The 14,400-nt window shown below is 33.0% G+C and overlaps 1 protein-coding gene across 6 annotated transcripts in view; it reads right to left on the bottom strand.

Annotated features, from left to right (window-relative positions):
* LOC144966417 (equilibrative nucleoside transporter 1-like) overlaps positions 1 to 14,400 on the bottom strand; it is a 46,899-nt gene that overhangs the window by 10,125 nt on the left and 22,374 nt on the right. For all 6 annotated transcript variants that reach the window (XM_078902840.1, XM_078902845.1, XM_078902846.1 and 3 more), the window contains exons 2-10: positions 8,477 to 9,027; positions 7,760 to 7,904; positions 6,778 to 6,859; positions 5,770 to 5,918; positions 4,351 to 4,445; positions 3,554 to 3,604; positions 3,174 to 3,259; positions 1,770 to 1,818; positions 878 to 975 (exon numbers count right to left, since the gene is read on the bottom strand). In XM_078902840.1, coding sequence (XP_078758966.1) covers positions 878 to 975; positions 1,770 to 1,818; positions 3,174 to 3,259; positions 3,554 to 3,604; positions 4,351 to 4,445; positions 5,770 to 5,918; positions 6,778 to 6,859; positions 7,760 to 7,904; positions 8,477 to 8,663 — 942 coding nt within the window. In that variant the 5' untranslated portion in view covers positions 8,664 to 9,027. The remainder of the gene's footprint in view (positions 1 to 877; positions 976 to 1,769; positions 1,819 to 3,173; positions 3,260 to 3,553; positions 3,605 to 4,350; positions 4,446 to 5,769; positions 5,919 to 6,777; positions 6,860 to 7,759; positions 7,905 to 8,476; positions 9,028 to 14,400) is intronic.

The following is a 14,400-nucleotide window of genomic DNA, read 5'->3' as shown; positions in this document are numbered from 1 at the left end:
AGATGCAATATTACAATATCAAGACAATCAATTTGTGTAAAAAGTAAAGCTCTGAAAAAGTGTGTTTGTAACAGTGGCAGACGAAGCAAGAAAGAAAAATACAATGAAAAAAAAACATGCCAAAAAATCAGCCATTCCCAGTCGAGGAAGACTGAATTTTTTTGGGATGGTTTTTCTTTTGTATTCTTCTTTATTGCTTTGTCTGACACACACTTTTTCAGAGCTTTATCTTACACCAGTGTCTGCTCCCTAATTTGTCACAGTAAAAAGTCATGCAACCTTACCAAAGGAGAAAAAATCAATTTACCAAAATGTAAAATGTAAAGAGTAAGTTTTGATATTACTGTCGACAGCAATTTTTTTTAAAGGGAAAAATAGAAATTATAAATTTTAATATTTTGTATTGAGCCTTCCGAGGAAAGACTCTCAGTTTAGTCAATAATCAAGAAAAAATACTAAAAATAGATATCAATGAGTGTTGATACAAACATCCCAAATGACTCCATCATTGTACTGAAAAAGAAATTCTTACCTACATCTAAAAAATAAAAAATATTAATTTCAAATATTGAATTCCATTTCTATTTGTGCCTGAATTCTCAGTACTTGCATGTCTCATTTTTTAAAGGATATTCACATTCAGATTGACATGCCCCTTTCAAATCAGTTCAATTTCAAATACCTACAATTCATTGATGAAACTCTGAAAAGAACCAAACATACCCGAACCCCCCTAAAGCAAAAACAAAAACATAACAAAAACAAACAAACAAAAAAGGAGAGGAGTAACTCTCAAAAATCATTGCAAGGACTTAATGCAACAAGTGATTATATATAATTCAATAATAAAATGCATACACCATTAAGTGGAACTTACAGAATGTGATGTGAGGAAATAGGCATCAAATGCTACCATGAGGACGACAATGGCTACAACAAAGTAGTAGATGGCTGATGTACGACGGTCTGACGACACTGATATCAGGAAAATCAACAAAATAAAGTGTTTTACAGTAGCTAAAATTGTCTTTGACGTTAAAAATATATTTTTAACATTAATAAATAAAACAAAATAAACAACTCGAAATATTTAATCCCCATAATTTCATAACAAAATTGAACATGATTAAAATATAGCTGACATAAAAAAAATTTTTTAAAGAGAGAATGAAAAATGGCTAAAACACGACACAGACTAGGTCAACTATTGGATGGAATATTATTTTAGCTTCAAATAAAAAAGAAAAAAAAAAAACAAAAAAAAACAAAAAAAACAAAAAACAAAGAAAGAAGAAGTAAATGAAGCCAGCATTTGTATGATACTAATGGGGCTATAAGTGCCAGGAGAAACCAGAGAAAGAAAATAACAGAAAAAGGATTAAAAACGGATCATGTGGCATCACAAGTGAAATCCATTTTTACATTATTTTTCAGATTTTTTTTTCATTCTATCAACCTAATACATGAGCTATTTCCTGTTTATGTTTATAGTAATTTTGCCTACAAAAATGGACATTATAGCTTAATCAATCGCACAATTTTGTATATATGCTAATGTCAGGCGTCTGATGGGTATGAATTTTTCTGACAATGAATTTTTGATGCCTGTGGTTTTGTTTTTCTTCTTTTCAATAGAAATTTAGTAGTCTGATGGGTATATTTTTCTCTGATATCATTAATTGCAGATTCCTGTATGAGAAGAAAACGAATACTGGAGTAGTATGGGGACAATCATTACCAATAAAAACAGTATATATATGTATACTTACAAACAAGGACAACGATATTTAAAATAGCAACAAAAGTTCCTGAGATATTCTGAAAAACAGACATGAAAAAAACAAGCACTTGTGAGAAAATATTTCAGATTTAAGACAAACATTTTATTTTATTGTTTATGAATTGATCCATTGCTAACTGAAATTAATGGATTTAGTTGAAAATTAAATGGGATGCCCAGTCAATGCCATATTAAGATGTTGCATAGACTGGCACTATCTTTAATGTTGTCCATATGCCTTAAAACAATGTGACACACACACACACACACACACACACACACAAAAACGGATCAAAAAACAGAACCCATCTTTTTCATGACAAAATCTATTCTAATTAAGGTTGTGTCTCGAGTTTATAACATTAGGTTAGCTATACACTAAACTGTGCTCATAAAAAAGTCAACATATTTTACCTTTAAGTAGCCTTGCATGTATGGGTTCATAGGGTTATTTTGGTTTGAGGAACAGAATGGAAAGACAGATACGATTAATGTCATTCATTATATCGCTCTGTTGAAAATTTTTTTGGACTACTTTGATACAAAATGGTACAATAAAGAACTTATATGAATTCAACAAGATGGTGCAACAGCTCAAACATCAAATTTGATGATTAATTCATCTGAAGAACGACTTTTGAATTATTCCCACATTCCCGAGACCTCAATCCACTAGACCACTTTGTTTGGCAGTTTCTATAGGACAAGCGTTATTCTACAAGATAATAGATCATTGGGAAACTTAAGGATTGTGTTCGAAAGTTGCATTGATCTATATTGAAATGTGTTAAGTGATTGAGAAATTTAAATGTCAAGTACAATAATTATGCATTTCAGTTAATGGGTGTCATTCAGAGCAAAATATGATATAAAGCATGTTTTAAAAGGGTCTTGACATTGCAAAATACGCTACCGATTACCATTAATGGTGTAGATTTATCCACAAGGTATAACAATTAAACATATGGTTATTTGTTCATAGCAGTATGTCAATCACAATTTTATTTTAGCGAAACGCTTTCTGTATTTTCCTGATTTTTATATGCTTTGCTAATTCCCGAATAAATTTTTCCCTGTTTCAGTTTCTTCCATGATATTTCATCTACAGAAATGAACATAACTGATTGTTTTGAAATATCCTTGATGTTATCACAGAAATGATGGGTTCTATTTTTTATGAGTGATGCACATACAGCTTATACTGGATGAGATGGTAAAAAGCTTGTCATTGCCCTAATAAAGAATGAATATTGACTCCCCAAGATCAATCTCTCAAATTTCACTCAAATAAAAACCGAACGATTACAATATTAGATTATAATGTTCAAAACAACTAATCCTTTTCTACTTAAACCATCTCTATGAGTCTGATGTGTAAATAAATGGTACTAACATTGCCAAAAATGACAGCATTTGTATACTTCATGGGTAGGATGGCAACAAGGCCAAATATGCTGTTCTGGTAAATCCCTGCAGCACCTGTGACAAAAAAGACAGAAAATTGAAGGAGTTATAACAAAATTTCCTTCATGGACAGAATAAAACCCTATGGAAATGAGTCATTGTATAAAAATAAAAAAATAACAAAAATCACCAAATCTATTTTGAAATTAAATTTGATTTTCAACTTCTGATTCACAGTGAAATAATATCAGATAGGTTAGAGGTGTCGAATGTGTTTTTCAAAATATAAATAGATTGATTTATAAAAACAAACAAATTAAAAAAAAAAAAATTTAAAGCAAAAATTAGAATATAACCATAGTAACTTACAATTAAGTATTACCACTGATGCCATGGTTATCCAGAAGAAAAGTTCTGCCCCTGCAAAAATCAAAGGACAAAAATAATGTATAAATTTGGAGATGAAATTTGTGGCACAGAGAGGAAGTGATTAAGTTATTGTTTCCTGATAGTTTGAACTCATAGTTTTAAAAAATTGGGCCTGCCTCTTGGGTAAAGCAATTAATACACATTGCACTATTCAAATCAGGTGAGAGTAAGAGCTTTCAATAAGTAGAAACGAGTTTTGTGAGAAAGCTTTCTAGTTTAATGAAGACTTTTATTGTGAGAGATAGTCTTATAAGCCAGCCACCGCCTACTGTCCTCTTTTCCTTATTCAAAATATTCTGTTTTGTGTGTAGCAGCTGTTTGATTCTCTGTATACTTCATGGGTAGGATGGCAGCGAGACCAAATATGCTGTTCTGGTAAATCTCTGTGTATCTACTGCTTCTGTCCGTATAACCTAATTTTGATCATTTTGGGTGTCATGTCAACATTTCATCTCAATCTGTCTTCAAACTATAACTCAAACAGGAAATTTTAACATTTTAGTCATAAACATTTCTTCCAAAGCCAATGTGTAATATTAATAATATACACTTTCCACTAAATATTTCAAAATTATGTTCATTAAGTACCATTTGTAATTTTTTCAATGAGTATAAATGTAAGTGGAACCTCAATCGATATTTTAAGGACGAGTTTTCTGGTCAAATGTTTAAATACTCTTTCTAGAGTGCAGCAGTTAATTGGTTAAACAGCTTAGATATAGATGCAAGACACTTACACTCATCTGTTTCAATCATGGCCAAGATAACGGTGACAATGAAGATGATGACACTGGTGATAATGCCCATTAGAACTCTCAGACCTAACGTGTTACTGGATGAAGAGAAAGAGAAAGATGTCCAAAAATATAGTGTTGATAAAAATATTTTAAAATTTGCATTGCAGTGGTACTTCAGAGCCATGAGGTTCGCGAAGGAAAATCTTTTCTTGTAACATTGCTCGATATTAACAATTGCTTGCCTTTGGATAGGATGTTATTTTATTGCAAAATACTTTCCATCAACCAAGAAAACTCAGCGGCAAGGTTCAGATATAACTGGCTCTAATCCAATTCTATACTGGCCCCTCTGGTTGTGATTCAGGAGCTATCCTAATTTAGCTATCTAGAGCCACAATATGATAGTTCCATAATTTACAAACATGGCATTATTGAGCTTTTATATCGCGCAATATCCACTCAACATGCTCAAAGCACTTTACAAGGGGTCCCTGGCCGAATGTAACACTTAACATTTAGGACCGGAAGTGATGCCTGTTAGGCGATATTACAATGTTTTTCGGACAGAGACAACGCTGATAACAGCCAGGTACTCATTTTGCACCTGAGTATTGTGAGAGAATGTGAGTAAAGAGCCTTCTCCAAGGACTCAACTATGCGCTGAGCGAGGCTCGAACCCAGGACCTTCCGACCCGAAAGCTAGCGTCATACCACTAGACCACATAGCCACAAAGTCATGACTATATATCATGAAGTCTCCCTTTATTTCTTCATGATGGAGAAGCAACACGTATATCAAAATGAATTGTCTCCCTTGTTCAAAATTCATGACTAGACTATGTCTTGCCAATTTAGAGACACAATGACAGTTACAGATGCTTATCTGATCTACACTGATAATTTGTATGACTTAAGGAGTGATTATTTCTGAAAATTTTATCAATTTCCATGACTTCTTATCTGGTTTGAGTGATATAATTGTTGATAAAGTAGAGCAACTATCAGAAACTTCAAGAAAAATGTCAAAAGTTACTTTGCACAAAGCGAGTCAAAACACTAACTATAACAATTTCTTAATCATATATATTGTGTTTTTTTTTGTTTTTTTTTGGCCAGGCCAGGGAAAAATCCTTTTATTTATTTATATTTTTACCTCCCAAAAAATGAAGTGAATTGTAACACAGGTTTAATTGTGTCCTCGGAGCACCTACACTATCCAATAAAATTTCGACAAACTTCAATCTTTTCTTAGACAAAATATTGGTGCAAAATACTGGGTCATTGCAGAATCCCTACCAGTTTGGATTTATTTTTCTTCTGGCATTTTCTCCAAGAATCAATTCTTGATCATTATCCCACACCAATGCCCTGCCCATTCCATCAATTTTATTTTATGAATGTACATTAGCGATGACTTACCCTCCACACTGTGCAAACAGATTAATGATGTTCATTATGAAGTTGGGGTACTGAGATGCCATCCCAACATAACTCATGAAATTTACCCGGTAGTCTTGCAAGGAAGCTGAAGAGTCATTACCCTGATTTAGCTTGTAATCTTCGAAGTACTGAGGGAGTTAACAGAAATTTACGGGTAAAGGAGATATTGTGAAAATGTTACAGAGAATGACATAATCAGTCGGATGGTGAAAAGCTTCGAACTAAGATATTGCCAAGTTTAGATAGAAGGTCAAATTATTTTCAAAAATTAGTACTTGTCATAAATGGTTAAATCAACCCTTTTTGTACATTTTCATGAAATATCAAAGCTTAATTTCTAAATATTTTTTACAGCTAGTCAAGTTGATAAAGTATGAAATTTGAGAGAAGTTGCTGGATACTTTCCCCATACATCGGACCATAACTTCATGAAAATCACCCTATTTACTTCAAATAAAGATTAAAATGATCTGGGGAGAATATGCTTTCAGAAAATGAAAAAAAAAATGCAAATCCAAAATTCACCTTCCAACTGATTATGTCATGCACCGACACATATTTGAAACATACGAAAGCAAAATTGTTGGCTTTTGAAAAGGTAAGCACAGTTTCATAAATGTAGCACCATGAAAAAAACCTCCACTTTCATCAAAATAGATGTTTTTCTTTTTATTCTCTATAAATACTCATCCACATTATCTGAGTACTTTATCTTATTTTTTTATTTCATCAAAATATCTTAATTCTGACTAGAGATATAATTACTCTCTCTCTCTCTCTTTTATTTTTTAGTGATCTGTTTCATAGCAATTATAAGTGACCTTTAAGGCAACGAATTAACATTGCCAAATTCTATCCATATTGTGAAACCAGCACTGATAATTGTTTACCAACTGCAGGTAATATCATGAAAGTACTTTCCTCCAGATATTAGACCCAGCAAGTCTGCACTATTAGGTGGACAGTGAACTGTTGAATGATACTCACAGATTTGGCATTGATGAACATATTCCATGGAATGAGAACAGCTATACCATGAATGAACATGATAATGTAGATGAGATTGTATCTGGATTGTTGAAAAGAAAAGAAAAACGGGATAGTGAATGAGAGTGTAAATGGAGATGGAGAATCTCTCTCTCTCTCTCTCTCTCTCTCTCTCTCTCTCTCTCTCTCTCTCTCTCTCTCTTTCTGTCTCTCTCTCTCTCTTATAAAGAGAGCCTTTTCTTAGGACTCAACTATGCACCTCTCAGAGTGAGACTCGCACACTGGACCATCCAGACGTAGACGAGAATCATATCACAAAACCAGATACCTGCACAATGTTGACGGTGATAATGACAGCTACGACGAGGACAGGGGGGAGGCGAGGAAGATGAGAAGAATGAAGAAGAGGACCAAGGATGAGACGATTGAGAAAAAAAAGGGATGGGAAAGAAAAGAAGAGAAAAGAGGGCAAGGAATAGAAGAAAATGTTTCTTATTTTGTTGATGTGATTTTCAACAGCCAATGTGCCTGTTCACATATAAATCAAATTCTCTAACAAAAATTATACAATGATGAGAGCGAATGCACGAAACAATATTGTAGAAGTTGTTCATAATTATACTTGAAATATTTATAAATAGCTCCTTTTATAAAAAAGGTGAGCAATATTATTTCATGTTTAGTTTTTATAAACTATATATATATATATATATATATATATATATATAATTATATATATATATATATATATATATATATATATATATATATATATATATATATATATATATATATATATATATATATATATATATATATATATATATATATATATATAATATATAATATATATATATATATAATTTATAAAAACAAAACATGAAATAATAGTGCTCGACATTTTTTTTAATAAAAGGAGCTACTTATAAATATTTCAAGTATAATTCTTCAATATTATTTTTCCACCATTTTATACACCCACCTGTCAGGTGGGCTGTGTCGCTCTAGTTCGTAAATGAGTTTGGTTGTATCAGATGATGGGCTGGTGGCAGAGGATGAAAAGGCATCAAGCCCGGGATCGAGCTTGACTGGCAAGAAGGCATCCTTGTCTGAAGCACCATGGTCGGCTGGAAAAGTAAAAGATAGTGGGGGCTTTGGTGACAAAAATTAACTAATGATCCATGGTGATGATGATTTTCAAAACAGCATTTTTATAGTGCAATATCCATTAAACGTGCTCAAAGTACTTTACAGGGGTCCCTAGCCAACAGCAACATTTAACATGTTATTATATGAAACAGACTGTTAACAGCCAAGTACTCATTTTACACCTGTGTATGGAGAGAGAATGTGAGTAAAGAGCCTTATCTTAGGACGCAACTATGCACCTCTCAGAGTGAGACTCGCACTCTGGATCTTCCAGTTCGCAGGCGAGTGTCATACCACAAAACCAGATAGCTGCACAATGATGATGGTGATGATGATAATGACAGCTACGATGAGGAGGAGGGTGAAAAGATGGAGAAAAAAAGGATGGGAAAGAAAAGAAGAGAAAAGACGGTGAGAAATAGAAGAAAATGTTTCTAATTTTGTTGGTGTGATTTTCAAGAGCAAATATGCATGTTTACATATAAAATCAAATTCTCGAACAAAAACAATACAATGGAATTTCTTAGCAAAACGTGGATTGGCTTCTTACCTGCCACTCCATTAGGCTTGACAACAAACTCATATTCAAAAATGGTAGGGTGGGACCAGGGCTCATCATAAGACGCCTGTGATTTATTTCTGTCCTTGTTCTGTGTGTCCGAATGGTCCCTTTTGCCAAAGGTGATTAGCTGAACACTGCTCTCATCTTCCTCGTTAGCGTCAACTTTCCTCATCATGAAAACTGCTTTATGTATATTCTTTAACCAAATATTAATTTTATAAACAAAAAATTCTTGAAATATTCAAAAATATATTAAATCAGGTAAATATTGTGGAGCTTGATTTTTGATGATTAAGGACTTAAAATTAAAACTTCACTGAAGGCATAAAACATTTAAAGATTGAATGCACTAAAGACTGGGTGTGTGGAAATTGTCTGTGTCAATGATCTTGAATCAACACACTTTTGACTCTTAACATTCGATTATCAATGATAACATTCCTGATTAATTTGAAAAACACACGTCTGCAAATTATCTTGTGACAAGTAATTATATGTAATAAAAGGACTTGCTTTCATGTCATGACTCGTCTCATCATCTGATTGAGAGAAAGAAAGAAAAGCAAGAACAATTTAAATGAATAAATAGAAGGAAAGAATACAAAAGTTTCTCTCTCTCTCTTCTCTCTCTCTCTCTCTCTCTCTCTCTCTCTCTCTCTCTCTCTCTCTCTCTCTCTCTCTCTCACTCTCTCTCTCTCTCTCAGACAGACAGAAAGACAGACACATCTATCTGTACATTAAACATATAAACCTCTCTGCACATAAACAATCACATTGAACTACACCGATCTATTCTCAAAAAAAAACAAAAAAAACCTACAAAATGCATTACATTTCAAAAACTTAGAAATCGCTAGTTCGCATTGAAATATTTTTTTTTAAAAAACGAACCAAGTACACAAAACCAAAGTAAAACACGAGCAGGGATAAATAAATATGACAGTGTAATACTAATTCAAACCACAGTAATGATAATGATATAATAAACTCCAACTGAGTGCCTCTGTTATTATTCTTTTTCTTTCTTTTTTTTTTTTTTTTTTTTTGCTTTTGTTTTATTTTTAAAAGTATTTTTAAAATGAAACAAAGTCCCTTTTACTGTGTAAATAAACAATCAAGCGTGATTATTACAAACTGACATGTTATTATTATTATGATGATGATTTCGAATAACAAAACACCCCCTCCCCCCTCTCGACTCTCATCCTCTGCGTCCACACCCTCCTCCCCTTCACTCCATATCCCAACTCACCGCGTCAAAACTGATATTATGTCGGGATGAAGTTGTTGACAAAAAGTAATTACAATGTAAAAATGATCAGAAATATAACAATTTAATTTTGGATTTGTGCACTTTAACCCTCTCCTTACCACATATTGGAAAATCGTCACATTTGTTATGATGCAACCGTCACTTTTCTCATCCAGATTTCATTTCTTTTTGCTATAGCTATAAAAATTTGACATTCTGTAATAGAGTTCATATTGTCGAACAATATTATGTATAGAATGTGCTTGTTGCTTTTATGTTTGAATAAGATGTTATATCTGTTTTTGTGATGGGTGGGTGTGAAGTTTTTGGGGAAAATTCTGAAAATGGCTGGTAAGGAGAAGGTTAACCAGTAAACTTCCGTTCTCTAGAAAGACGCATCAGGTCCCAGGTTTGAGAGTTTTTTTGCCAAGATGACGGTCATTTAAATCGATCGATATTTAATTTGAAGGACGAGTTTTCTGGCCGAATTGTCAATGACGTGTCTTTCCAGGGTACGATAGTTAACTGATTAACTCACTCAACCCTAACACCGACTATATCCGTAGTACACCCGGGGTTACTTTTACGCCTTGCCTATTTATTACATTTTTCTGAGACAAATTATAGGCGTATTATCTTTTAGTTTTTACATGTTAATGATAGTTGAATAAACCTATCTATGTACATGCTCATTTTAAATACATTTTTTTCCAATTTTGAAAAGTAGCAAAAAAATCCTTAGGATTGAGTGAGTTAAACAGAAATGTCAGCGAGGAAGGACAGCTGTTATTGACATGTAGAACTATAGTTAAATGGTTAATGAAACTATAACCATGCTCTTCAATAAAACAAATAAATGTATCCCAAGTTTCATATTTTTGATTATAAATTACAATTTCAACGTCATTATCACGCCGGACATAACACTGTTTTGAGACGATGGGTCCCAATTGTCATCGCACTCTGACAAAACACTTTAAAAAAAAAGTTTTGGCCAGAAAAATTTTACTTCAAATATTTGTAGATGGAACTAAATTGACGTCACTCAACTCTATGTTATTGTTTTTTAGATGGAACTAAATTGACGTCACTCAACTCTATGTTATTGTTTTTAGACAGCCATTTTTTAATGATTAGTTCTCACTAAATTCTATCAATCAATCAATCAATCAGACTAAACGTTTAATTTCAGGTACGCATAGTTTTGTGTGTTGGTGCGTTATGACCGGCTGGCGGATATTGTAATTATTTTTCCTAAACGCATCGCATGAATTGGTTAATAAACTCTAGATTTGTCGACGAGAATTTTTGATCAGGTGCGGGTTATTTTAATCAATAGATGTTTGAAGGACGAATTTTATGGCCAAAATTAAAAATCAAAACAAAACAACGGAGTACAGCAGTTTTGTTGTCCCACCTTTCAATACACTGAAATATCGGCGGTTTAATAAAGGGGATTGTGATTTTAGTCGTCGATACTTGAAATGTGGAAATATTATATCAAAGGAAGTAGGGGAACAGCATACACTGAAATATAGCTATTATGGATATTACACACGGAATATTGGCTTGGTATGCGGGTATTCGAATGATGTTAAATGTAATCAAATTTGATAAGATAAAAAGCCACCTTGATAATTTTCCAATTGATTTAAAATTGACATGCTACTTGACCTAATTGACGCTTAGCAAAAATGTTATGTACCCGTGGGTTATTATAAACCTTGAAATATGGATTTAAAAAATGTTTATAAATCCACCCTATCAAGCCACAACCGAAATATAAATAGCTTTTTAAAAAATAGGCCTTTTATTAACATAACATAACCATATAACCTCCACCCCTTAAAGCGGACATCCACGACGCAGGTTCACCCTGAGGCGCGGCCGTGAGTCTTGATCTTGAGTTAGAGCCTTGAGGGTGCCTATGGGGAGCCTTGAGGCCGCGTGCTAAAAAAAAAAAAAAGGGGCCCACTCACAGCACATGCGTGTTGTGACAAGGGCTTTCCCTATTAATTTAGTATGGCACCGCCTAGTGGTGTAGGTGTGGCTGTCTCAAACTCAGCGATTTTCATTATTTAAAAAAAAAAGAAGAAAAAGCAGACAAAAACCCATTGATGTGGTGTAAATAATAATACTAATAATAATACTAATAATAATAATAATAATAATAATAATAATAATGATAATATAATAATAATAATAATAATAATAATAATAATAATAATAATAATAATAATAATAATAATAATGATAATAATAATAAATAATAATAATAATAATAATAATAATAATAATAATAATAATAATAATAATAATAATAATAATAATAATAATATCTTTATTGTCCTCAAAAAAGTAGGCAATTTGTCATTTGGTTACACATTTATAACAATATAATATATTGACATAGACACACTTACACATAATATGCACACTAGTTAACCATTGCACAATGTTATAGGAATCTCAAATTAAATAAGGCCATACCAGTACCACACTTAGGCAAACCTTTACACTTAATATTTCAGTAATTCGTTGTTTTCAATAGAAGGGAGTGGAGAGAGAGAGAGAGAGAGAGAGAGAGAGAGAGAGAGAGAGAGAGAGAGAGAGAGAGAGAGAGAGAGAGAGAGAGAGAGAGAGAGAGAGAGAGAGAGGGGGGGGGTGAGAACTCAATATAAATAACTTTATAAATCAACAATTTTTGCCCTCCGCCAGACGTGCACATATTAATATTAGCAGGTCTGATAAGATAACGCAATTATGGGCTTGATTTAACATTGTCGTAATGGACCATACTTTGCATTGGTTTGAGAGTAATTCCATTACAAAAGTGACCCCATTACACTTTGGGTTATCAGACCCGCAAATAAGTACACGTCACTTCCGCCGAATCAGAAATGCTCTAAAGTCCTGAATGTATGCTATTACACAAAACTATTCTTTTCAACAGGAATCTTTTTTTTTTTTAATTGAGCTTTTATATAGCGCAGTATCCACCAAAAGTGCTCAAATCGCTTTACAGGGGGTTCCTAGCCAACAGCAACATTTAACATGGAAGACGAGACATGACGTCTGTTAGGCGATATTACAATATTTATTTTTCGAATAGAGACAACGCTGTTAACTGTTAACGGCCTGGCACTCATTTTACAAAAGCTAGAGGTGCCTAAATGAGCCAGTAAAATGGAGAGAAAAATAAAGTGAGTAGATGTGACTCTTATATAAGGGAACAACACAAAACAAACAACGTTTCGGCCCTTGGCCTTCGTCAGGAGACAAAAAAACACAAACACAAATATGTAAATTTACAAAATATCATATCTTTTGTAAATTTACATATTTGTGTTTGTGTTTTTTGTCTCCTGACGAAGGCCAAGGGCCGAAACGTTGTTTGTTTTGTGTTGTTCCCCTATATAAGAGTCACATCTACTCACTTTATTTTTCTCTCCACTCATTTTACACCTTAAGACGGTGAGAAAATGTAAGTAAAAGGCCTTTCCAATGACTCAACTATGAGCCGCTCGGCACTCGAACCCTGGAGCTTCCGATCCGAAAGCAAGTGTCATACCACTAGGACTAGGACAACTAGCCGTACCTACATGTTATGCAGTTCAGCAGATGAAGCCACACATTTTTCGTGATACTAGGAACAGGTCTGTACTTCGTAATGAATGATCGTCACATCGTTTACGGTAACTTATTTCTTAAAAAAAAAAAACGCCCGGGTGACTCACGGCTGGTGACACAATAAATACTCCACTTCAAGCTGCTTTTCAACAAAGAACATATTATTTTTACCATGTTTAAGAGCGTTCTCGTGACTGTTATAACAAATGGTAAAAGACAACGGCAGATTACTTTAAAAGAATTACGTTGTGTTTGGGTTTTTTTTTAATTCATTGGCCTGTCTTGTGTTCTATTTGTGTGAGATCACATTTTTTATTAACGAGAACAGCGACATTAATAACAACAATAGTGATTATAATGATGATGATGATGATGATGATGAAAATAATAATCATAATAATCATCTCCATCATTACTATTATAACCATAATCACCGTCGCATTTTTTATTATTATTATTATTATTATTATTATTATTATTATTATTATTGGGGGCGAAGTGACCGAGTGGGTAAGGCATTGCACTGTGACCCGGAAGGTCCCGGTTTCGAGCCCCGCTTCAGGCACTTTCGTTTTTTTTCTCCTTGAGCAAGATTATTAACCCCCAATTTGCTCACTTATTATTATTATTATTATTACTATTATTATAATAGCCATAATTATTATTGTTAATACGATTTTATTTACATTATTATGTTGCTAACTGAGGTTCATTATTTAGTCAATCGATCACCGGTTCCAGATTGAAAAATAAAATAAAAATACCCCCCCCCCCCCCACACACACACACACACACATACAGAAACTTGATACTAACTAATCGCTGTTAGGTAGAACGTGATGAAAAAGATATAAAATAAATAAATAAATAAGTAAATAGAGATATAAATAAATAAAAAGAGAACAGAAAGAAAATGTAATATCAGTAGAGACCACATTAAATCTAAACACCTATCAATACTTATATACTTCACTTTATATTTCTTAACATATTACCTAATTATCATTTTATATTTCTTAACACATCACTT

Source organism: Berghia stephanieae, chromosome 2 (assembly GCF_034508935.2).
Source record: "Berghia stephanieae isolate SIO BIC M18660-M18661 chromosome 2, UCSD_Bste_1.3, whole genome shotgun sequence".
Taxonomy (NCBI): Eukaryota; Metazoa; Mollusca; class Gastropoda; order Nudibranchia; family Aeolidiidae; genus Berghia; species Berghia stephanieae.
This window is presented reverse-complemented; position numbering and strand designations above follow the sequence as displayed.